Source organism: Coregonus clupeaformis, chromosome 31, assembly GCF_020615455.1.
Source record: "Coregonus clupeaformis isolate EN_2021a chromosome 31, ASM2061545v1, whole genome shotgun sequence".
Classification (NCBI taxonomy): domain Eukaryota; kingdom Metazoa; phylum Chordata; class Actinopteri; order Salmoniformes; family Salmonidae; genus Coregonus; species Coregonus clupeaformis.
In genome coordinates this window covers 14625266-14647902 of record NC_059222.1, presented here as the reverse complement: position 1 = coordinate 14647902, position 22637 = coordinate 14625266, and the positions used below count along the sequence as shown (strand labels likewise).

At 41.5% G+C, this 22637-nt stretch overlaps 2 protein-coding genes and 1 pseudogene across 4 annotated transcripts; 1 reads left to right on the top strand and 2 right to left on the bottom strand.

Moving 5' to 3' along the window:
* Nucleotides 1–3650: 3650 nt before the first annotated feature.
* On the bottom strand, nucleotides 3651–11031 carry LOC121547608 (rho-related GTP-binding protein RhoU). Its single transcript, XM_041858962.2, has 3 exons — nucleotides 10437–11031; nucleotides 9537–9595; nucleotides 3651–7097 (listed from the first exon to the last, which is right to left on the bottom strand). Exons 1-3 carry the CDS (start codon nucleotides 10684–10686, stop codon nucleotides 6645–6647), a joined length of 762 nt encoding a protein of 253 aa, XP_041714896.1. The 5' UTR covers nucleotides 10687–11031; the 3' UTR covers nucleotides 3651–6644.
* A 3316-nt stretch (nucleotides 11032–14347) lies between these two features.
* On the top strand, nucleotides 14348–17143 carry LOC121547858 (annotated as a pseudogene).
* A 109-nt stretch (nucleotides 17144–17252) lies between these two features.
* Nucleotides 17253–22464, bottom strand: LOC121547607 (TATA-box-binding protein). 3 transcript variants are annotated; one of them, XM_041858959.2, is made up of 8 exons: nucleotides 22354–22464; nucleotides 21599–21797; nucleotides 21146–21474; nucleotides 20899–20986; nucleotides 20647–20738; nucleotides 20383–20550; nucleotides 18645–18739; nucleotides 17253–18539 (listed from the first exon to the last, which is right to left on the bottom strand). In XM_041858959.2, the coding sequence occupies exons 2-8, from the start codon at nucleotides 21647–21649 to the stop codon at nucleotides 18460–18462; spliced, it is 903 nt and encodes a 300-aa protein (XP_041714893.1). In that variant the 5' UTR covers nucleotides 21650–21797; nucleotides 22354–22464; the 3' UTR covers nucleotides 17253–18459. The 3 variants fall into 3 exon arrangements, with proteins under 3 accessions (XP_041714893.1, XP_041714894.1, XP_041714895.1); XM_041858960.2 differs by having other exon boundaries at nucleotides 21599–21688; XM_041858961.2 differs by lacking the exon at nucleotides 22354–22464 and adding an exon at nucleotides 22186–22335 and having other exon boundaries at nucleotides 21599–21688.
* Nucleotides 22465–22637: the final 173 nt, after the last annotated feature.

Here is a 22637-nt window from a genome sequence, read left to right as displayed (position 1 = left end):
CTTCATAGATGTGTGGGCATCAGTATGCATATGTCAAAACATGTTATCTGTACCAGGGCCGGTCCTGGCAATTATGCCGCCCTAGGCAAGACCAAAAAATTGCCTCCCCTACTGGAATAGTCCCAGTAAGCAAAATTACGTTGAAAAGATGTCTAAAATACCTATTTTTCCAGACGTTGCGGTTAGGTTCACTTTAGGTTCTGAATGAAAGGTGAAAATACATATTTTCCAGATGTTGAAATCAGGTTCATATTCGGTTCTGAATTAAAGTTGAAAAATACTTATTTTCCAGATGTTGAAAAAACGCATTTTATGGACGTTGAAATCAGGTTAATTTTCGGTTCTGAATGAAAGTTGAAAAGATGTCATTTATAGACGTTTATGTTTTGGCCAAATAAAGGCTGGTCCAGACCGGACAAAATCTGAACCAAACATAGACGTCTATGATTGGTTCAGATTTGATCCGGACCGGACCAAAAACCAACGTCCGTGGACGTGGAAATCAAGGCCGGTCCGGACTGCACCAACAAAATACGTCCAAAAGGCGTCAGCATCAGTCTGTGCTTACTGAGGTATAGCCTACCATGTCGGCTGAAATTGAAATTTATGAATGCCCATATACAGTGGGGAGAACAAGTATTTGATACACTGCCGATTTTGCAGGTTTTCCTACTTTCAAAGCATATAGAGGTCTGTAACTTTTATCATAGGTACACTTCAACTGTGAGAGGCGGAATCTAAAACAAAAATCCAGAAAATCACATTGTATGATTTTTAAGTAATTAATTAGCATTTTATTAGTATTTGCAGATATAAGTATTTGATACATCAGAAAAGCAGAACTTAATATTTGATACAGAAACGTTTGTTTGCAATTACAGAGATCATACGTTTCCTGTAGGCCTTGACCAGGTTTGCACACACTGCAGCAGGGATTTTGGCCCACTCCTCCATACAGACCTTCTCCAGATCCTTCAAGTTTCGGGGATGTCGCTGGGCAATACGGACTTTCAGCTCCCTCCAAAGATTTTCTATTGGGTTCAGGTCTGGAGACTGGCTAGGCCACTCCAGGACCTTGAGATGCTTCTTACGGAGCCACTCCTTAGTTGCCCTGGCTGTGTTTTTCGGGTCGTTGTCATGCTGGAAGACCCAGCCACGACCCATCTTCAATGCTCTTACTGAGGGAAGGAGGTTGTTGGCCAAGATCTCATGATACATGGCCCCATCCATCCTCAATACGGTGCAGTCGTCCTGTCCCCTTTGCAGAAAAGCATCCCCAAAGAATGATGTTTCCACCTCCATGCTTCACGGTTGGGATGGTGTTCTTGGGGTTGTACTCATCCTTCTTCTTCCTCCAAACACGGCGAGTGGAGTTTAGACCAAAAGCTCTATTTTTGTCTCATCAGACCACATGACCTTCTCCCATTCCTCCTTTGGATCATCCAGATGGTCATTGGCAACCTTCAGACGGGCCTGGACATGCGCTGGCTTGAGCAGGGGGACCTTGCGTGCACTGCAGGATTTTAATCCATGACGGTGTAGTGTGTTACTAATGGTTTTCTTTGAGACTGTGGTCCCAGCTCTCTTCAGGTCATTGACCAGGTCTTGCTGTGTAGTTCTGGGCTGATCCCTCACCTTCCTCATGATCATTGATGCCCCACGAGGTGAGATCTTGCATGGAGCCCCAGACCGAGGGTGATTGACCGTCATCTTGAACTTCTTCCATTTTCTAATAATTGCGCCAACAGTTGTTGCCTTCTCACCAAGCTGCTTGCCTATTGTCCTGTAGCCCATCCCAGCCTTGTGCAGGTCTACACTTTTTTCCCTGATGTCCTTACACAGCTCTCTGGTCTTGGCCATTGTGGAGAGGTTGGAGTCTGTTTGATTGAGTGTGTGGACAGGTGTCTTTTATAAAGGTAACGAGTTCAAACAGGTGCAGTTAATACAGGTAATAAGTGGAGAACAGGAGGGCTTCTTAAAGAAAAACTAACAGGTCTGTGAGAGCCGGAATTCTTACTGGTTGGTAGGTGATCAAATACTTATGTCATGCAATAAAATCCAAATTAATTACTTAAAAATCATACAATGTGATTTTCTGGATTTTTGTTTTAGATTCCGTCTCTCACAGTTGAAGTGTACCTATGATAAAAATTACAGACCTCTACATGTAGGAAAACCTGCAAAATTGGCAGTGTATCAAATACTTGTTCTCCCCACTGTATGTGGTAGGCCTACCATTTGTAAAACACCAAAAAAGACTGCCGGTCCGGACATGACGAAAATAAGATGTCTGAAAGACGTCGGCCCATGCTTACTGGGGTGTAGCCTACTATGTCACCCCCCACAATGGAATTTGATGAATGCCCATCTATATGGTAGGGCCACCGTTTGTAAAACAGGCCGTAGCATTGGCTTTATTAGTCCTGATTCCTGTGACTAATCAATTTGGATATTTAAGCTCTGAATATCAGCTACCCAACTTTATCAGGAGGAGTTATCCTGAACCTATTTGCAATGTGTTTACACAGCAGGAAATGCATAAGTATTTAATTTTTTTGCTATGATTAGTTCGTAAAAAATGTAAGGATACAAACTTGAAACCACTGATCATGACAATTTAGCCCACGGGATGAAACTCCTGGACAGCAGTTGTGAGTAGCCTGATTGTCCATTCCATATTGTCAATTTTACTTTGACCTGTCCTGTTATTAGGATATGTTGTTTGTTAACATGTCAGCACATTTTTATTTGATTGGGCGCCATTTAGGTAAGGCTATTTGATCTGAGAAACCTGATGTAAAAAGTTTCCGTCTCATTGCATCACAGGGTGGCATCAGCGCTCACCTAAAAAGCCCATATGTCACTGGTTGAGAGAAATTGTCATTGTTTTGGGGCAGAATTATGTGAGGTTTTATGTGTTGTTGGGGGTGCGTCTTGGTCAGTTTAGCTTAGAAAATGCCGCCCTGGTCAGTTTAGCTTAGAAAATGCCGCCCTAGTCAGTTTAGTTTAGAAAATGCTGCCCTCGTCAATCTGCCGCCATAGGCAGCCACCTAATCCTGCCTAATGAGCGGGCCAGCCCTGACCTGTACCATCTAGACATCTCTCACATTTATTCTGGTCTCAGTTTAGGCGGTTATTTGTCATGTGGGTCTGTATGGTTGAGCAAGACCTCTACACATTGCACCACCAACACACACATCATTGCAATATGAAACAATCACAGAAAAGGGACCTGAAAATGTCAGTCATTAAGCAGGACCAGCTGCTGGCTCAGAGACAAGAGCAGACTGTCAGCCTTGAGTGATTGGTAAAGACTCCAGATGAATTGGCCTAAAGGCTCATAGAGTTGTGACTGCAAGTGAAAGCATAAGGGGCTTTCCATATCAACTTTTCTCTTCATATTTCAATTTCAACTGCATAAACTCTCCCTGTTCAAGTACATTTTTACAATATTGACCCACAACTGTATTTGGATTCTGTTAATACAGTTGACATCATTACATTATACAGTATTGAGCCATAGTTGTTTAATCAATCAAACATTAAGTTGTAATAAATAAGTAATTACAAATATCACATATGAAAATCGTTTCAGAGACACAAAACCCCAACAAATCCATTCCAATGTAACAAACACAAAATCCAGCATGTATACCAAATATTCTTTATTTTCCAAAGGTATCAAACTACAGACAAACAGATATTTGTTCTGATATTACACTGAATGTGAGCTGTTATTATCCCCCACAGAGCCCTGAACAGAGATCATGGAACCTCCATGCTTGCTGGAAGTCATAGCTTGGAAACACAAAAGTATATATAGTACACCATGTGATGTGCACGGTAACAAATATACTCATTTGAATAAATGCATCTTTGTTAAATGCATTTGTGCTGAGAAAATAATCCACGCAATACTGAGAAACTGGTCATTGGAAGAAGTTTGAAAATTCTATGTCGCTATGAAGAACCCAACATTCAAAATGACCCAGAAAAGACACCTGTCCAAAGGTATGTGCACCACTGTCCACAAACACTTACCACTTACCCACATCACATCCAAAGACCCATCCTATTTAAAGCATTTATGTCACATTTCAATTTCACCCATCTCCCTGTCTTTTCCTTTTCAAGGAATAACTAGTATTTCATAATGAGGAGATAAATTGCTGTACATTATTATTTATGTATAGTCATGGTGTATGTGATGATAAACATTTAACTGACTGTTGATGCAACATGGTCTACTAAGAGTGATCCAGTGAAACTTCTCCATTCTCTCTCTGTCTTCCATCATAATTCACTTTCAGAGGTCCATCACACATCCACAGGTGACACATCCAGGTCATCTAAGGAGGTTAACGTGATCATACAGGTAACTGTATCGTTTACCCCAAGGTTTAGTTTGGCATTCTACTGGAAGAGCTATTACAAGGCTTGAGTTACAATGCATGAAACACAATATCACTGAAAGAAGTGACAGTTAACATTTTGAAATTCAAATAATGTAATCTCTATGGGCCTACCCAAATCAGAACACGGTATTTACAGAGACAGACATCCCATACACATCCCAGTGATATGGAATATAGGTATTGACAAACTTTTTTCAAACAGTTCCAAGATGATGGTGCTGTTAAGCTTACTCGGGACAGTACACACACTTCCTCCAGGGTAATGGTAGCAGAAAGATACTAAATTACTTGATTGGCTCATAGTCATTAATAACAGCTAACAGAGTTTGGTAGTTAAGATCCGTTAACATTGACTCAGCTGCAGTCAGCCCTGTATTATCTCTGTATTATTTTGGCCAAGTCGTCTGGGGATGTTTCTGCCTGTGGTGTTTTATCTAAGGAAATCTGAATACCCAGGTTTGTATTCTTTTGCTGATATCACCCTGTTCTCTCCAAATTGTCTGAACTTCCTGGGAATCTGGTAACCAAGAGAATCTGGTAACCAGGAGTGTCCAATAGTTTGATCCATGACCTATTTTCATATTTAACCCTTCACTAAGCACAGCTCGGCTTCTACATGCTATCATGATTCCAATGCACACATGCCCAAACAAAAAGAGCATTACATAGGCCATTAGGCCCATTCAATCAGATATAATATTTTTGCTATCATGATTTAAATCAAACATGATACCACAGCAGACATTGTAAAGCCCCAGAGTAATGGAAACTGTGCAGAATAGTGGGATGGGCAGTCAACTGATAACAACAGGGATACTGTGTACACACTAAATGTGTTGTCCATTAGACCTGTTCTTTAGGCAGTGTAATCTATATGTCCAAACTGCCTCTTCATATACAATTCATTATGCACTATAGTCTACACGTCTGGTCTACACGTCTGGTTGCTGTACAGTTCTCAGTTGGGCATTCATACAGTAAAAAAAGATTACAGTGAATATACATATAATTCATGATTCACAGTTAAGATATATTGCTTTGAAATATGTTGACATTTTTGGAGAGAATAATAATCATTCATTGCTATAATATAATGCTTAACAATGCACTTAAAAACTAAGAAACAACCCAGAAGAGTATTAGTACATAATTTGTGTGACTCTTGAATGGTAAAAGTTCAAAAGACTTCCAAGAATTTAACAACAAAGAAATGTTGACTCACATATATTGTGTTGTTGTGTACAACATGGACGGTAAACGACTGACAGATAAACAAGTTGTATGGGTTGACATACTGTATGTAATTTAAAATAAAATATTGCTCTTCCACTTTTAAACTCCTAGAATAAACATTAAAAAACACAATTTGTCCCCTCCTCATGGTAGACCAAAACATACCTTCCGACACATAAATCAAACAGTTGCCATGACAGTGTTTGTTTACGACTCCTCAGGTGGTGTTATGGTCAAGTGAACCAAAGCTCAACATGTCCAGTTAGAATTCCAGCACATAGCTAGAGACTGTGACCCTCATGTGAGCTTGGACAGAACCCATGTCCTAATGTAAATACCAGTTAGAAATTCGAAAAACATAGGCAGGGCTCCATTTTTCAGTGTTTCTGAGCGGTTTGTACATTAGACAACAAGCTAAACAAGGCTCTCAAATATGGGCTGAAAGAACAAGAATGAAAACAATGAATGTTACACAGTACTTTCCTCGAATTATCTGATTACGGCAATGCATTTTTCTTTTAACATAGGGATTACTAAATCAAAGGGATGGTAAATCCCACGTCGGGAAGTTGACTCAATGTCATATGCTAAATTAATCTGAGTTTGCATACACTTACCATGGGAAAGGTCAGAGTAAACCATGTCAATAAAACAACAATATAACAACATAGACCCTCCTAGTTATCAAGAGGGTTTGATATTTCACAGTTGTCTATCGGAAGCTGTGTGTCCTTCAGGATCATGGATATAAGATAGGGGAAGTCAATGAGTTGTCTTATCAAACCGCACTTCGAGGGAAGTTAGCTCTGTCTCCATTGCAGCTCACGTTGGTAAAGCAAAAATAGCATGGGGTCATTGAGGCCTAACCTTCACATATCTCAGATACTCCAGACCAGACCTTCGCCCATATTCCGGTGGCTGTTTTCCTTACTGCCCCTGAAGTCTTTTAGCGTGCTGACATGGAAACAAAATTGGCACCCACGTGTCAGACAGAGGCTAGGCCACACAGCAGTACTTCTTCCACCACGACCTAGAAAGCTTCTTCATCTTGTCTGGAGTCCGTTTTTTCAGTCGATGCTGCTGCCGACTGTCAGAGTGCTGGATGCTGGCCACGATGGCTGCGTCAAACACCTCTTTGAGATTCTTCTGCGTGAGTGAGGAGCACTCCATGTATGACACAGCCCTCATGTCCTCGGCACACTGCTGGGCCTCCTGGGGCTCCACTGGCCTCTCTTTGTACTTGGCCAGCTCGATCAGAACCTTGACGTCCTCCCGCAGGTCTGACTGGGTGCCCACCAGAACCACCGGCGCCTGCGGGCAGTGCCGGCGAATCTCCGGCACCCATTTCTCTGTCACATTCTGGAAAGAAGAGGGGCTGACGACGCTGAAGCACAGCAGGAAGATGTCTGCATTGGTGTAGCAGAGCGGACGCAGTTTGTCAAACTCATCCTGCAGGGAGAGGAGGAGAGGAGAGGAGAGGAGAGGAGAGGAGAGGAGAGGAGAGGAGAGGAGAGGAGAGGAGAGGAGAGGAGAGGAGAAGGGGGTTCATGACACGACTAGTAGAACCAAGAATGGCCATGCTCAACACAATATTCCTCCTTGTGAAAAGGTCTTTGAGTGCAGGGATGGAAAGGGCATAGCCATAACTAAGAGAAGGAAAATCCTGCCCTCATTGGCTAACATGTGCATGGCTGTAACTAGTGGCGCCTCTGCCTCATGACGTAGTGTCTCTGGCAGGCAGGAACACACAATCCGTGTCCATAGCCTGACAACACATGACACCTCTATCAGTTTCTGTTAGAGTGACAAAGTGTTCTGGTTACATGCCGTAGTGTTTCTGATTAGGGACAACACTTTCAGCGTAGCCTACAGTTGATTTTAATCTCCTCCAATGTTGGTGACTGACATGCCATTGCGTAATGTATTGTTGAAGGCACTGTTTATTCCGACCAGCATATCTTGAATGCTAAATTTAAAAAAATGCCAATAGCTAAATTGGAGAAGAGAGCGAGCATTGTTAAATTGCTAGAACATGTCTATTATAGATGCAAATAATTACATGCCCCATAGTCCACACTTTGTCTGACTACCAAAAGGAATTTGTGATGAAGATCATGGAGGTAAATTATGTGAAAGAGACAAAGTGTGATGAGGCTGTTGAGAGGGTAGAGGAGCAAAACGTTTATGATTTGCAGTTGGCACAGCCAACCACTACCCTGCTGCCAAACTCTGTAAGTATAAGTATAGGGCCATGTAATTTTCACCAGCTAATGAGCCCCTGAGTGGAGCAGTGACATCATTTATATCATGTATTAGTGGCAGCTCAGCTTTGCAGGGGATTTACAGCAGTAAGCATTTAACCCATGGGCCATTGCACTGAGGCCAATATGGGTGCTTATCTTCACTAATGTGTGTTTAGTCCTTTTATCTGGCTAACTTATTACGCAACATTCAGATTACATTTGCATATCTCCAAAACATCTAGTTCTACTGTGATTTCAACTGGAGGAAAGATAACCATGGCATTCCACTGAGATTATATTTAGCTGTTTATTGCCAAAGCGTGCGTTCCACGCTCTCTCTCTCTTTCATCCGTTTCTCTGATACACCCAGCTTGTGTGTACCCATTGCTTCCTGGAAGAGATTTTAATAGTTTTTTAATTTTAATAATTTCCATCCTCAGAAGGTAGCAGCAAAGGGTCTCCAGGTCATTTTTGATTGGCTGGGAGTTAATTACAGGTATCAGGAACCCAATGAGGTCAACAACATTAACAGTGAGGGACCCTGTGGTTGGTATTCAGGCAGTCTTCTGCATGCTTAGTATGCTAAATACATGGACTCCATTACGCCCAGGGGAGCTGGTGACATTGAGCTTTGAAAAGCTAATTAATATTATTTGGATTAATCGGCTCAACCATTATCTCACATTTGCAGCACATCATGGAGTTGGTGGGGGGGGTTGGGGGGGGGCTAGATGGGGCATGTGCTTTCACAATTATTTTGGGCTGTTACATGAAAGCAAATTATTCATGGTATGCAAGCGCATTTTTCAATGTAAGCTAAGTTTAACTATGTAATAGCCCTAACTAAGTTATAACTACTATATTGCTTGCATTGTCTTGGTGTCTAATGAAAAGCCCATCCTCTCAGAGCCTCTCTGCAAAGACACGAAGCAGAACCCTATGAACCCAGAGCTCCAGCCAGGGACTCTCTCTCTCTCTCTGTGTCTAGACAGAACCGCTCTGGATCTCTCTTGGTCTGTTTTCCACTGTTGACTCTCTCCAGCCTGCTCTACTCCTCAGAAACAGACCCATCTCGCATTTCCTCTGACCAGCCCCAGCTGTGCCGAAGCTTACGTTTCCTTTCCAGGCTCAAATTCAATTCATTACAATTATAAGGTTTCCTATCTGTAATCCCCCCAAGCCGGTTACCCCCTCCCATGAGGGGGAGACAGCATTTATCTGAGTAACCTCATTTTTAATGCAGACTCACGACTGGACAAAAACCCTGCTGGAGCACATAAATTTAAACAGATCACTTCACTCCCCTACATTCCCACGGGGGGGGTATGATTTTTTTTTTTTAATAATAATAATAATAATAATAATAATAATAATAATAATAATGTATGCACTCACTAACTGTAAGTCGCTCTGGATAAGAGTGTCTGCTAAATGACTAAAATCTAAAATGTAATGTAAATGTAGTAGACCATTTGACCCTATTCTGTACATCTACTAGCCTAGTAATGCATAGGGCTTAGAACAAGTTGGAGAAATTCTAGGAACAGCAAAATGGCCAACTTGTTTGTTTTTAACCAATCCTTCACACTTCCAGGATAGTAGAGATCATATCAAACTGTCATACAGGTGTATTTCAATTACAAACCTGGCCAGCTGTGTCACAAAGCTGCAGTTTTACTGGCTTGCCATCAACTGCAACGACCGCTGAAAAAACAACAATTATACATTTAATCAGCCAATATAACAAAGGAGAAATTAGTAACCAAAATGCCATTATATACTGTTACAGACAGAATAGTGTCATTATGGACAAAAATATTGAGTATAACAATTACCATAGTCTTCCTGTTGCCAATGTGTTGCAGACAGTAGGCAATATTTTTACTAAAGCTGAATAGTAATGTTTTGTCAGTCTGAGTTCAAAATATACACTGAGTGTACAAAATATTAGGAACACCTTCTCTTTCAATGAAAGACTGACCAGGTGAATCCGGGTGAAAGCTATGATCCCTTATTGATGTCACCTGTTAAACCCACTTCAATCAGTGTAGATGAAGAGGAGGAGACAGGTTAAAGAAGGATTTTTAAGCCTTGAGACATTGTATATGTTTGCCATTCAGAGGATGAATGAGAAGGACAAAATATTTAAGTGCCTTTTAACTGGGTATGGTAGTAGGTGCCAGGCGCACCGGTTTGAGTGTGTCAAGAACTGGAAGTTGCTGCTGGGTTTTTCACGCTCAACTATTTTTGTGTGTATAAGAATGGTCTACCACCAGAAGGACATCCAGCCAACTTGACACAACTGTGGGAAGCATTGGAGTCAACATGGGCCAGCATCCCTGTGGAACGCTGTTCTGAGGGCAAAAATCGGTGCAACTCAATATTAGGAAGGTGTTCCTAATGTTTTGTACACTCAGTGTAGGCTACTCATGAATTCACATAAATGTGCCGTTAACGCCCGATAAAAACGAGAACTTGCATAGCCCAAAAATACCATAATAAGTCCTAATAGCCGATTTATAAAGGGACATATTTGTCAAGTTACCTGCAAAATTATCAAAAGCAGTTGGGACATATTCAGTTGGATATCCATTTGTGGTGTAGCTGACAATCAAGCTCGTTTTCCCAACTGCCCCGTCACCGACAAGCACACACTTCACTTTGCGCTCTACGCCACCGGAACGACACTTGGAGCCCGAACACGACTCTCTGCTCCGAACCCTCCGAGGGGGAACCGGTGGGACCGCCGCCGACACTGCTACAGGTTTATATTCTCCATCGCCCTGGGGAGGCATCGCCTTGTGGTATCGCCAATGGAACCGCCCAGAGACCAATTAATCCAAGTTTCGCCAAACTATTCGTTTCATAAATCTGACATCAACGCTAATTTCACAAGAACTGTCCCTTATCTTCTGTAGTGTTTCCATGGCTGGAAAAAGTGTAGCCTTTCTTTAAAGACGATGCAGACACCTTGATGTCAATTCCCCACTGTACAGAAATAAACAATAAATCCTACAGGAGAAAATGTTTCCACCCCGTATGATTTTAAGTTCCTTTCCTGAATCTTTTCCACCGTTTTAGTTCGCACTCAACCTCCTCAAAAAAAGCTCAGCCTCCTACTCGTGAGCAGCATGACATCAGGAAACACCACTGAGTCAGAAAAAAATGGCACCATTGACCAATAGCAATAAGCAAGCCTGCCCCCCTCCCCCCAAATTAAAATAAATAAATAAATACAGAAACTTAAAAAATATATGTAATTTGTAAGGCTTCGTCGGTTAAATTGTTTCTAATGCTCAACTATTCATGGTTACGTTTTAACCGGCGAAATTGTTACATGTGTTGGAAACAATTGTTACATTTGTATCCCTCAGCCTGTTTGATCTCACCAAGGAGTTACGACAAAGACTGTGGTTACAATACAATGTACCACTTCTCTCCGATGATACGGCTGAGCGATACCGTAGCTCAAGTCTGCTCCTGGTGGACTTTGACAGGAAATATGAAATATTGACTGACGACGACGTTAGAGACAAAGATTTAGCGTCATAGCAGCAGTATTAGGACTTCCGGTTTTTCTGATTTTGCCTTCAAAATAAAAGTACACGGTAAAAGGCTACGTGTATGATGTTAAATCAATCATTTTTGTAGCTTTGCATAATGCATAATGTTAAAATAATGTTCAAAAATTATAACTACATCGGGGAAAAATTTAAACTAAAGACAATTAGTACTTTATATAAGATAAATAATATAAGGGGGAGCATATTGAGAAATCGTTAGAGCTTAAGTAAATTAATGTAAAGAACATAATATTATACAGACCCTATTGATCTAGCACTGGAGTCTATATATGGTGTTATTTATTGGATGACTGTGGTCTAAATACCCAGCAGCCCTTTCTACTCCACCCATTCCATTGGTCCCAATTCAATACACTGTAGGCCTATAAATTACATATTGTCTTATAGAGCAAAAACTATTCTGGCTGCCGCAGTAAAAGTATTTTAGGGAATACTCAGTAGGGTCTGTAGAATGTACAGTTGAAGTCGGAAGTTTACATACAACTTAGCCAAATACATTTAAACTCAGTTTTTCACAATTACTGACATTTAATACTAGTAAAAATTCCCTGTCTTAGGTCAGTTAGGATCACCACTTTATTTTAATAATGTGAAATGTCAGAATAATAGTAGAGAGAATGATTTATTTAAGCTTTTATTTCTTTCATCACATTCCCAGTGGGTCAGAAGTTTACATACACTCAATTAGTATTTGGTAGCATTGCCTTTAAATTGTTTAACTTGGGTCAAATGTTTCGGGTAGCCTCCCACAATATGTTGGGTGAATTTTGACCCATTCCTCCTGACAGAGCTGGTGTAACTGAGTCAGGTTTGTAGGCCTCCTTGCTTGCACACGCTTTTTCAACTCTGCCCACACATTTTCTATAGGACTGAGGTCAGGGCTTTGTGATGGCCACAATACCTTGACTTTGTTGTCCTTAAGCCATTTTGCCACAACTTTGGAAGTATGCTTGGGGTCATTGTCCATTTGGAAGACCCATTTGCGACCAAGCTTTAACTTCCTGACTGATGTCTTGAGATGTTGCTTCAATATATCCACATAATTTTCCTTCCTCATGATGCCATCTATTTTGTGAAGTGCCCCAGTTCCTCCTGCAGCAAAGCACCCCCACAGCATGATGCTGCCACCCCAGTGCTTCACGGTTGGGATGGCGTTCCCTCGGCTTGCAAACCCCCCTTTTTCCTCCAAACATAACGATGGTCATTATGGCCAAACAGTTATATTTTTGTTACATCAGACCAGAGGACATTTCTCCAAAAAGTACGATCTTTGTCCACATGTGCAGTTGCAAACCGTAGTCTGGCTTTTTCATGGCGGTTTTGGAGTAATGGCTTCTTCCTTGCTGAGCGGCCTTTCAGGTTATGTCGATATGGGACTCGTTTTACTGTGGATATAGATACTTTTGTACCTGTTTCCTCCAACATCTTCACAAGGTCCTTTGCTGTTGTTCTGGGATTGATTTGCACTTTTCGCACCAAAGTACGTTAATCTCTAGGAGACAGAACGCATCTCCTTCCTGAGCGGTATGACGGCTGTGTCCCATGGTGTTTATACTTGCGTACTATTGTTTGTACAGATGAACGTGGTACCTTCAGGAAATTGCTCCCAAGGATGAACCAGACTTGTGGAAGTCTAAAAAAAAAATTCTGAGGTCTTGGCTGATTTCTTTTGATTTTCCCATGACGTCAAGAAAAGAGGCACTGAGTTTGAAGGTAGGCCTTGAAATACATCCACAGGTACACCGCCAATTGACTCAAAGGATGTCAATTAGCCTATCAGAAGCGTCTAAAGCCATGACATCGTTTTCTTGAATTTTCCAAGCTGTTTAAAGGCACAGTCAACTTAGTGTATGTAAACTTCTGACCCACTGGAATTGTGATACAGTGAATTATAAGTGAAATAATCTGTCTGTAAACAATTGTTGGAAAAATTACTTGTGTCATGCACAAAGTAGATGTCCTAACCGACTTGCCAAAACTATAGTTTGTTGACAAGAAATTTGTGGAGTGGTTGAAAAACGAGTTTTAATGACTCCAACCTAAGTGTATGTAAACTTCCGACTTCAACTGTATATATGGTGTCATTTCATGGGGCTCTGAATAATACGGAGTGTTGATGGCCTTTTACTCCACCCATTCCATTGGCCACAATGCGAATCACTGTACATGGAATAAATATTGGTTTATAGAGCAAAATCTATTCTGGGTGCTGCAGTAAAAGTATTGTAGGGAATACTCAGTAGGGTCTGTAGAATGTATATATGAATGTATATAACGGCCAGCAACACTCCGTATTATTTTATATATTTTTTCTCTAGAAGCCTAAATGTAATTTATAGGCCTACATTGTATTGCATTGGGACCAATGGAATGGGTGGAGTAGAAAGGGTTGCTGGGTATTTAGACCACAGTCATCCAAGAAGTAACACCATATATAGACTCTAGTGCTAGATCAATAGGGTCTGTAGAATATTATGTTCTTTACATTAATTTACTTAAGCTCCAACTATTTCTCAATGTGCTCCACCTTATAATTTTATTTATCTTATATAGAAATTCTCTAGTTTACATTTTTTTGTTTAGATTTCCCCCCAATGTAGTTATAATTTTGTAAAATTATTTTTACATTATGCACTATGCAAAGCTTCAAAAATGATTGATACACATAGCGTTTAACCGAATACTTTTATTTTGAAGGCAACATCGGAAGTCTTAATGTTGCTGCCATGAAGCTAATGAGACAAAGCATGCATTTAGTATTTCTTGGACCGACAGATAAATGCAATTTAATTACGTTTTCCGAGGTACGCAAAACTATTTTAATTAAGTTGTTTTAATTGCAAATAAGTGATATGGCAGGAGCACGAATTACATGGAACGTTTGCCTCCTCCGGACACATTTTTAAGTTACAACCTTGACGCATGTTGGAATTTGTGGTGACAGACAGCTAGACAGGGATTAAAGAAATACGATAAAATCAACGTTACTTGGCAGAGGAGGCCGAACATTGGAAACTACAGAGTCATCAGTTCCCCAGCAAAGTTGGAGGCAAACCTGCATGGTTGAGTCAGTTGGACATCCCAAGTTCACTTACCAACTCATCCCGAGTTAACGTTAGCATGTGGAAAATGCCAACTTCCTACAGCATTTCTCTTGCAGGTTTACGCTCCAATACCTGGACAGGATAGAAGTTTTCACCGAACTTTTTTTGTATTCTGCTATTCAGAAAATGACAGCCGTTGCCTGAAAGGTAAATAGCCATTAACTGCAGCAAAGAACACCAGACCATAGACTAGAAACACTGTCATAAGAAAGAGTGTTGCAAGCAAGGTGATTATGCTGCTCCCCTAGACCAGGGTTTCCCAAACTCTGTCCTGGGGTCCCCCACTGAAAGATATACAAACTTTCAATTAATGTTAAGTGCCGTCCAATGCAGTGCCTTCCTCATTCCTGTTTCCAGAGTCAGAACTGGTCACAGAGCCTGAGGAACATCAGAAAGAGTCAAGTGAAACAGTGGGGGACGCACAGAATAGCATGGAATGCACCTCCTTAGTTGATGGTAAAACGTTATTAGACTGCATTGCATTTACTTATCTAGTCCTTTCAGACCCAGTAACATTAAGGCGGGTCATCAAAACCAGAGGGAAGGGAGATTGGACCCAGCCTAAATATTAGTCTGTAAATTATTGCCATTTCTGTTGTGTGAAAGTATTAATCTTTTTCCACAGATTTGGCAGAGACAGAACTTGAAGACATGGCCATGCATGAAACCGAAGATGGCAAAGTGTTCCAGAAGTTTAAACAGAGGATTATGTCAGAGCCACATCAGGTTATAACACAATTTAGGGACATACTTTTGTATATATATTGTATGTGGACACCCATTCAAATTTGTGGATTTGGCTATTTCAGCCACACCCATTGCTGACAGGTGTCCTCGGTTGCAACACTCACTACCGAGTTTCAAACTGCCTCTGGAAGCAATGTCAGCACAATAACTGTTTGTCAGGAGCTTCATGAAATGGGTTTCCATGGCCGAGCAGCCGCATACAAGCCTAAGATTACCATGCGCAATGCCAAGTGTCGACTGGAGTGGTGTAAAGCTTGGTGGATGCCAGGAGAAGTTTGGGGAAGGCCCTTTCCTTTTTCAGCATGACATTGCCCCCGTGCACAAAGCAAGGTCCATACAGAAATGGTTTGTCGATTGGTGTGGAAGAACTTGACTGGCCTGCACAGAGCCCTGACCTCAACCCCATCGGAAACACCTTTCGGATTATTTGGAATGCTGACTGCCAGGCCTAATCGCCCAACATCAGTGCCCTCACTAATGTTCTTGTGGCTGAATGGAAGCAAGTCCCCACAGCATGTTCCAACATCTAGTGGAAAGTCTTCCCAGTAGAGTGGATGATGTTACAGCAGCAAAGGGGGGACCAACTCCATATTAATGCCCATGATTTAGGAATGAGATGTTTGACGAGCAGGTGTCCACATACTTTTGGCCATGTAGTGTAACTCTCCAAGCAGAATCCTCAGACAAGAAGTGCATCAAAATCACTCGAATATTTATTTGCAATTAATCTGGTTTTTAATTAAGACCTAGGGCTCGATTCAATCCATAGCACTGAAGACCTAGGCTACAGCGGAATAGAAACGTTAAAGGCAATGGCCTGCGTTAGTGGAGATTGCATTCACGGTAAACGCAAACGCTGCATGTCGCCTCAAATGGAAATTACCTTTACATTTAAATCGCGTTACAGCGCAGATCTTCAGCGCTACGGTTGAATGAAGCGCCTAATCTCTTGTGGACATACGCACGTGACATAGGATGGTATCGTAGAGTCTGTCAACACTGGGATGCGACGACTAACGAGGAGCTTTCAACACTGGGATGCGACGACTAACGAGGAGCTTTGTTCTGGTGCGAATATTTTCACTGATCATTTGGACAAATCACGATTTTGCAGGTGTTGGCATCTTTCGAATTTCGAAAGGGGTGGGGACATTTGGCCAATGCTTTAGCTGAGAGTTTCCATTTAGGGCGGTGGAGATTTCGCTAGTCTCTTTAGTATCTTTTCTCATACATCTCCCTCCAGAACCTAATCACGCAAGATTTTTGTTCTGGGTTTACGAGATTACTAAAGACCATAACGTTATTGTAGGTTTTGCGATACTGTAGAAGTGTCTCTCCTCTTTGGGTTTCGTCTGAACACGTTCCTGTGGTTCAAGGCGTATCCAATTTGTAAGTCGCTCTGGATAAGAGCGTCTGCTAAATGACGTAAATGTATCTAAGAATTTCAGGTATTTGCAATATGTAAATGAAGAGCCTATTTACTGGACCCAGATTAAGCCTATTCTCGGACTGAAAAGTACTCACTGGAAATATTTTATCCAGGACTGAGTTTAATCTGGGTCTGGAAAACAAGACCTAAATGTTTAAACATCTAAGGCTTGCTTTTATACATTAATTATGTGCTGATATTGTGTTTTGCATCCCATCAGGTCATGCCCCAGCTACTGAATGACTGGAAAGTGGACAGCCCTCATGCCAGTATAGACTGGGGAATCTTGGCTGTCTACACATGTGCTGACAACTGTGACCAAGTCAACAAGTACTCTTCAGAATTCATCTGGAAACAAGATTTCAAAGGAGAACAGAAATTGTTATAGAATTGAAATCTGAATGTACCTAGTTATGGAAATGTTTCATTTATATGTTGGGCTATACTGCCCCTCTGTCTCTATTTCTGACATGCATACACAGCTTCAATCTGTTCGATTTCCAGTCACACATACACACTTTGATTTGAGGAATATGACTTAGTTATAACGGTCTTACTTCCAAAAAGCAAAATACCTAATATTAGTCCATTGTTTGTTGTCATAGGACTAAGACTGCATAACTTAATATCCGGTTTTAAAAAGTTGCTGTAATGGAATGTCATTTCTTGAGCATTACAAATCAATAAATGCAATTTGCATGTTAAGATGTCATGATGCACCTTGCACAATTGTTTAGTGTGTCCATTCTTTAAACTGTGGTCAAGCTTTCACAAATCCATGTACATAGTCATAAATTCACAGGATTATTGAATACTAGTTCAAAATCTTGCCATACACTGAAGAAAAAGCTTTTTAAACTAACGGAGATCACAATTGGTAAGTGAATATTTAATTGCACACAATGGAGCAAAATAACATTTAAAACCAGAACATAATTACTGACCGTGCTTTCGTGGGCTTAGTTGGTAGACCAAATACAGTACGTATCAACTATTGAAACAAAATCCATGGTGAATTTGTTTGTCTATTCTAGCATTAAAACATGACGGTTCTTAAATAGCACTTAATGACCAAAAACGGAATGAGAAAAATAAGACATCTGAAGTACATAGATTACTAATAACACTCCTTAGATGCACAAGGTTGCATGATGAATGTTCCACTCCACGTTACGCCATTTTCTTGCCTTCAGCAGCAAAGCGTTATCAAAATGTAATATGTACAAACAATATTGTAGAAATAAGGACAAATTGGTAAGCCTTGCAAAACAATCCTAAGTAACATTCAATCTGGAGATTCTTCATATAACAATTAAATTGACTGTAAAAACCATTGAAATAATCATGTTATGAATCTTGAATGTCTGCTTGTAGGGTGTGTTGACAAACATGCACTGAGAAACGATAAGATAACATCTTAAAAACTACTTTAGAAAAATTAAATGCTTAAATGAAAAGAAATAGCCAGCCAGACTGCCTCATTTAATAACAAGCAAGAGCCATTTAAAACAAATAAAACTGCTAAAATACAGCATTTTCCCCTAGTATCAAATCACCATTAAGGTGAATAGGAGGGGTCCCTGACTTGCCGATTAAACTGTACAGGTCCAATCAGAGTCCCAATGTAACGGGTCACAACATAGAGCAAGTTCCCCTGTGACTATTAAAAAAAGAAATTTAAAAAAAGATTGCAGGCATAAATATTTACGTTGTCTTCCTGAATCCTTTCAAGATGGGGTAGATGTTTTCAAATGCTTCATAAATTTCTCCTCTCACCTTTGCACCTTGAAATAAGCAGCAAAAAGGATAGTAAATAGTTACATTTGACAAAAATTAAGGACAACAAATGCCTTTTCTCTATGTTATTAGGAAAGGGAGAAAAACCTCACCTGTTAATACAACTTTGCCTGAAACGAATATCAACAGGACAATTCTGGGTTTGATCATTCTGTAGATTAGCCCAGGGAACAACTCAGGTTCATAACTGAAAAATAACAATAAAAAAAATGAGGCCTACTTCTAATCTTTGCTCCCAGTATTAAATCACTTTAGAATACCAATCTCACATCAACATCATTATCCCAGAAACCATAGACCCACTCCAATTTGCATACCGCCCCAACAGATCCACAGATGATGCAATCTCTATTGCGCTCCACACTGCCCTTTCACACCTGGACAAAAGGAACACCTATGTGAGAATGCTATTCATTGACTAAAGCTCAACGTTCAACACCATAGTGCCCTCAAAGCGCATCACTAAGCTAAGGACCCTGGGACTAAACACATCCCTCTGCAACTGGATCCTGGACTTCCTGACGGGCCGCCCCCAGGTGGTAAGGGTAGGTAACAACACATCCGCCACGCTGATCCTCAACACGGGGGCCCCTCAGGGATGCATGCTCAGTCCCCTCCTGTACTCCCTGTTCACTCATGACTGAATGGCCAGGCACGACTCCAACACCATCATTAAGTTTGCTGATGACACAACAGTGGTAGGCCTGATCACCGACAAGACAGCCTATAGGGAGGTCGTCAGAGACTTGGCCGTGTGGTGCCAGAACAATAACCTTTCCCTCAACATGATCAAGACAAAGGAGATGATTGTGGACTACAGGAAAAAGAAGAGGACCGAGCACGCCCCCATTCTCATCGACGGGGCTGTAGTAGAGCAGGTTGAGAGCTTGAAGTTCCTTGGTGTCCACATCACCAACAAACTAACATGGTCCAAGCACACCAAGACAGTCATGAAGAGGGCACGACAAAACCTATTCCCCCTAAGGAGGCTGAAAAGATTTGGCATGGGTCGTCAGATCCTCAAAAGGTTCTACAGCTGCACCATCGAGAGCATCCTGACTGGTTGCGTCACTGCCTGGTATGGCAACTCCTCTGCCTCCGACCGCAAGGCACTAGAGGGTAGTGCGTACGGCCCAGTACATCACTGGGGCCAAGCTTCCTGCCATCCAGGACCTCTATACCAGGTAGTGTCAGAGGAAGGCCCTAAAAATTGTCAAAGACTCCTGCCACCCTAGTCATAGACTGTTCTCTCTGCTACCACACGGCAAGCGGTACCGGAGCGCCAAGTCTAGGTCCAAGATGCTTCTAAACAGCTTCTCCTCCCAAGCCATAAGACTCCTGAACATCTAATCAAATGGCTACCCAGACTATTTGAATTCCCTCCCTCCCCCCCCCCTCTCTACACTGCTGCTATTCTTTGTTTATTATCTATGCATAGTCACTTTAATAACTCTACCTACATGTACATATTACCTCAATTAACCGGTGCCCCCGCACATTGACTCGGTACCCCCTGTATATAGCCTTGCTATTGTTATTTCTACTGCTGCTCTTTAAATATCTGTTACTTTTATTTCGTATTATTTTATACAGTATTATTTTTTATTTTTTTGGTATTCTCTCTTAAAACTGCATTGTTGGTTAAGGGCTTGTAAGTAACCATTTCACTGTAAGGTCAACATCTGTTGTATTCGGCGCATGTGACAAATAACATTTGATTTGATCTTAGTATTATACATTAATGAACAAAATATGGCAGAATTCCAAGTATAAGAATGAATCCCATCAGATATTACAGGCTTTAATTTTGCAGTAGTGAATATGACAAACCTGCTGAACTGCTGGTGAGTTAGTACAAGTCCCTCTAACCGAATGGGGAATTTGACGTCACAGCTGCCCACCATGTTCTGAATCTTGAAATCAAGAAATTTGGCTGGGAAGCCCAACTTCTGCACGACTCTGGCGTATTTCCTGGCTGCCAGGCGGGACTGCTCTTCACTGAAGGGGTAGGAGGGAGCATGAGGAGGTCTTTAAAACAGATGTTTTGATATGTTTTGTGTAAAATATATATATTTTTTAAAGGATGATACTAACCTTTTGGCTCCCGTGCACACCATTTTTCCAGAACTGAAGATAAGTGCAGTTGTTCTTGGCTCTCGTATTCTCATGATTACAGCAGCAAATCGCTGTAAGACAAGAACAGTTGAGAAAGTTGTGAATTTAGTCAAAAGAACAACAGTCGGCCTTGTGGGCCCATTCTAGTTGCATTTTAGCCTGGTCCTATTTCACCTTTCCCTGGGCCCTGACAATGATTTGTGCAAATGAAGAATAACAACTTATTCTTACCTTGGGGTTGTACTCAGCATTTCTAGCTCGCAGTGCTATTGTTTTCAAGTCAAGTTTGCAGCCCAAGTTCACAGTGGATACGATGTTCCTAAAGAGGGAAGGGAATAAACCATGCAATCAGGATGGGAGATTCTCGTTGTTGATATGGTCACATCACTATTCACCTATTAGCTTCTTGTGTTTCAACTTTATAGGAGTACATAGGGGTTGAGACTAATTAACTAATGAATTGTTCAAGAACACTTACTGTAACTGTGGGACAATCCCAGAGCTCTCCGAGGCAGGAGTGGCAGGTGTGATGGGTGTCATGGGGGTTAGCGGTGTAGCGGTATAGAGGGGGGTGTTTCCTGGCAGTGTGGTGGTCGTGACCGTTTGGGAGTGATAAAGCTGTGGTGTCTGTCCCAAGCCCCCTGGCACCCCACCCTGCTGGGCCGAAGCCTGCTGCTGCTGCTGTTGCTGCCGCTGCTGCTCCTCCAGGAGAGACAGGCTGTTGGTGTTCGTCACAGGTTGGGGAGTCAGACCACTGCCATAGGGCATCATGGGGCTGAAAATGGGCATACCAGGAGTCATTGCCCCCTTTGAAGGATGGAAGAACAATCCCTCGATTAGGCTAGTTGAATCTAAAACATTTGAGCAATGTTGTTTCTGTGTTGACTACAAAAACATCTCACTCAAATCTGTTATAAGTCAAATTAGTTACCTGAGGGGAGGCAAGACCCTGGAAAGGAGGCAAACTGTTGTTCTGCTCCATGTCCTCAAGTTATGAAGCGTCTCAAAGGCCTGAAATTCCCTGAGGAGTAGGAGCAATTCTGTGTTTGATAATTTCGACAACAGTCATGTGTCGGAACAGTCGGAACAGCAGAGTTTAGCAGCGAATCCCTTAGATAGCTTATTTTGACCTGAAAGAATAGACAAATTACACACAGAAAGTTAAGCATTGATTGATACCGGGGAAATCGATGGCAAACAACACTGCTGTCAATAGAAACTTGACCAATCACTCAACTAGACCACATTATGCAGCAGTAACTAACTAACAACTATAGACAGCTAACTATCTAGTTAGTTAACAACCTTAGGCTTTGTAGCCAGACAGTCAGCTAACAAACATTAGCTAACGTTAACTAAGTTTGATACCACTACAGTGGCGCGCAAACTTTTAACATAGCTACCTAGACCTTTAACACTACGCATTGAAATTCAATCAAACTTTGCAATGTATTCAGTTGTTTACGGAAACCATGCAACTTCATGTGCGCGTAAAACAGTTTGGCGCAAATTTCGCACCTGACTTGACTTGCAGTTGGCCAGGCTAGCGTAGTAGCTACGTTAGCTAACGCTAGCTAGCTACTGCCATGTCAACACTCGTCTGGTCGTTAGTGTTTTGCTCACTAAGTGATGAAGTCGTGAGCTGTTGTGTTGAGATGGGACTCGGTAAATATGTCAAACACTCACCCGGTCTCTATAACTTCACTTTATAAAATGTCACATTCAAAAGAGCTTTGGCTTGCTGGTGGTTCAACTGATCATGCACTTGTTCTAAACAGCGACATCCTTGACCACTTCCGGTGTCAAAGTTCTTACGTCTTCTACGATTAGGTTTAACAGCGGTTGGCGTCCATCAAAGTTCCTATTAATTCTTGATTATTTTCTCTGGCAAGGGCAAAAGTTGTTCAAGAAAAATTAAAAGGAGTTGGCCTTATGTATTTTCTTGGCCTGAGCATGTGTAGTCTTCCTGG

Bases quoted from the DNA above. Each gene is read 5' to 3' on its own strand.
- LOC121547608 (XM_041858962.2), bottom strand. From the start codon at position 10,686: ATGCCTCCCCAGGGCGATGGAGAATATAAACCTGTAGCAGTGTCGGCG. The intron at 9,596-10,436 runs GTAACTTGACAA...TTGTTTTTTCAG, and splicing joins TGCTTTTGATAATTTTGCAG to CGGTCGTTGCAGTTGATGGC. The intron at 7,098-9,536 runs GTTTGTAATTGA...CTCTCCCTGCAG, and splicing joins TTTGTGACACAGCTGGCCAG to GATGAGTTTGACAAACTGCG.
- LOC121547607 (XM_041858959.2), bottom strand. From the start codon at position 21,649: ATGGAGCAGAACAACAGTTTGCCTCCTTTCCAGGGTCTTGCCTCCCCT. The intron at 20,551-20,646 runs GTTAGTATCATC...CTACCCCTTCAG, and splicing joins GTGTGCACGGGAGCCAAAAG to TGAAGAGCAGTCCCGCCTGG. The intron at 18,740-20,382 runs GTTTGTCATATT...GTTATTTTTCAG, and splicing joins ACTCACCAGCAGTTCAGCAG to TTATGAACCTGAGTTGTTCC.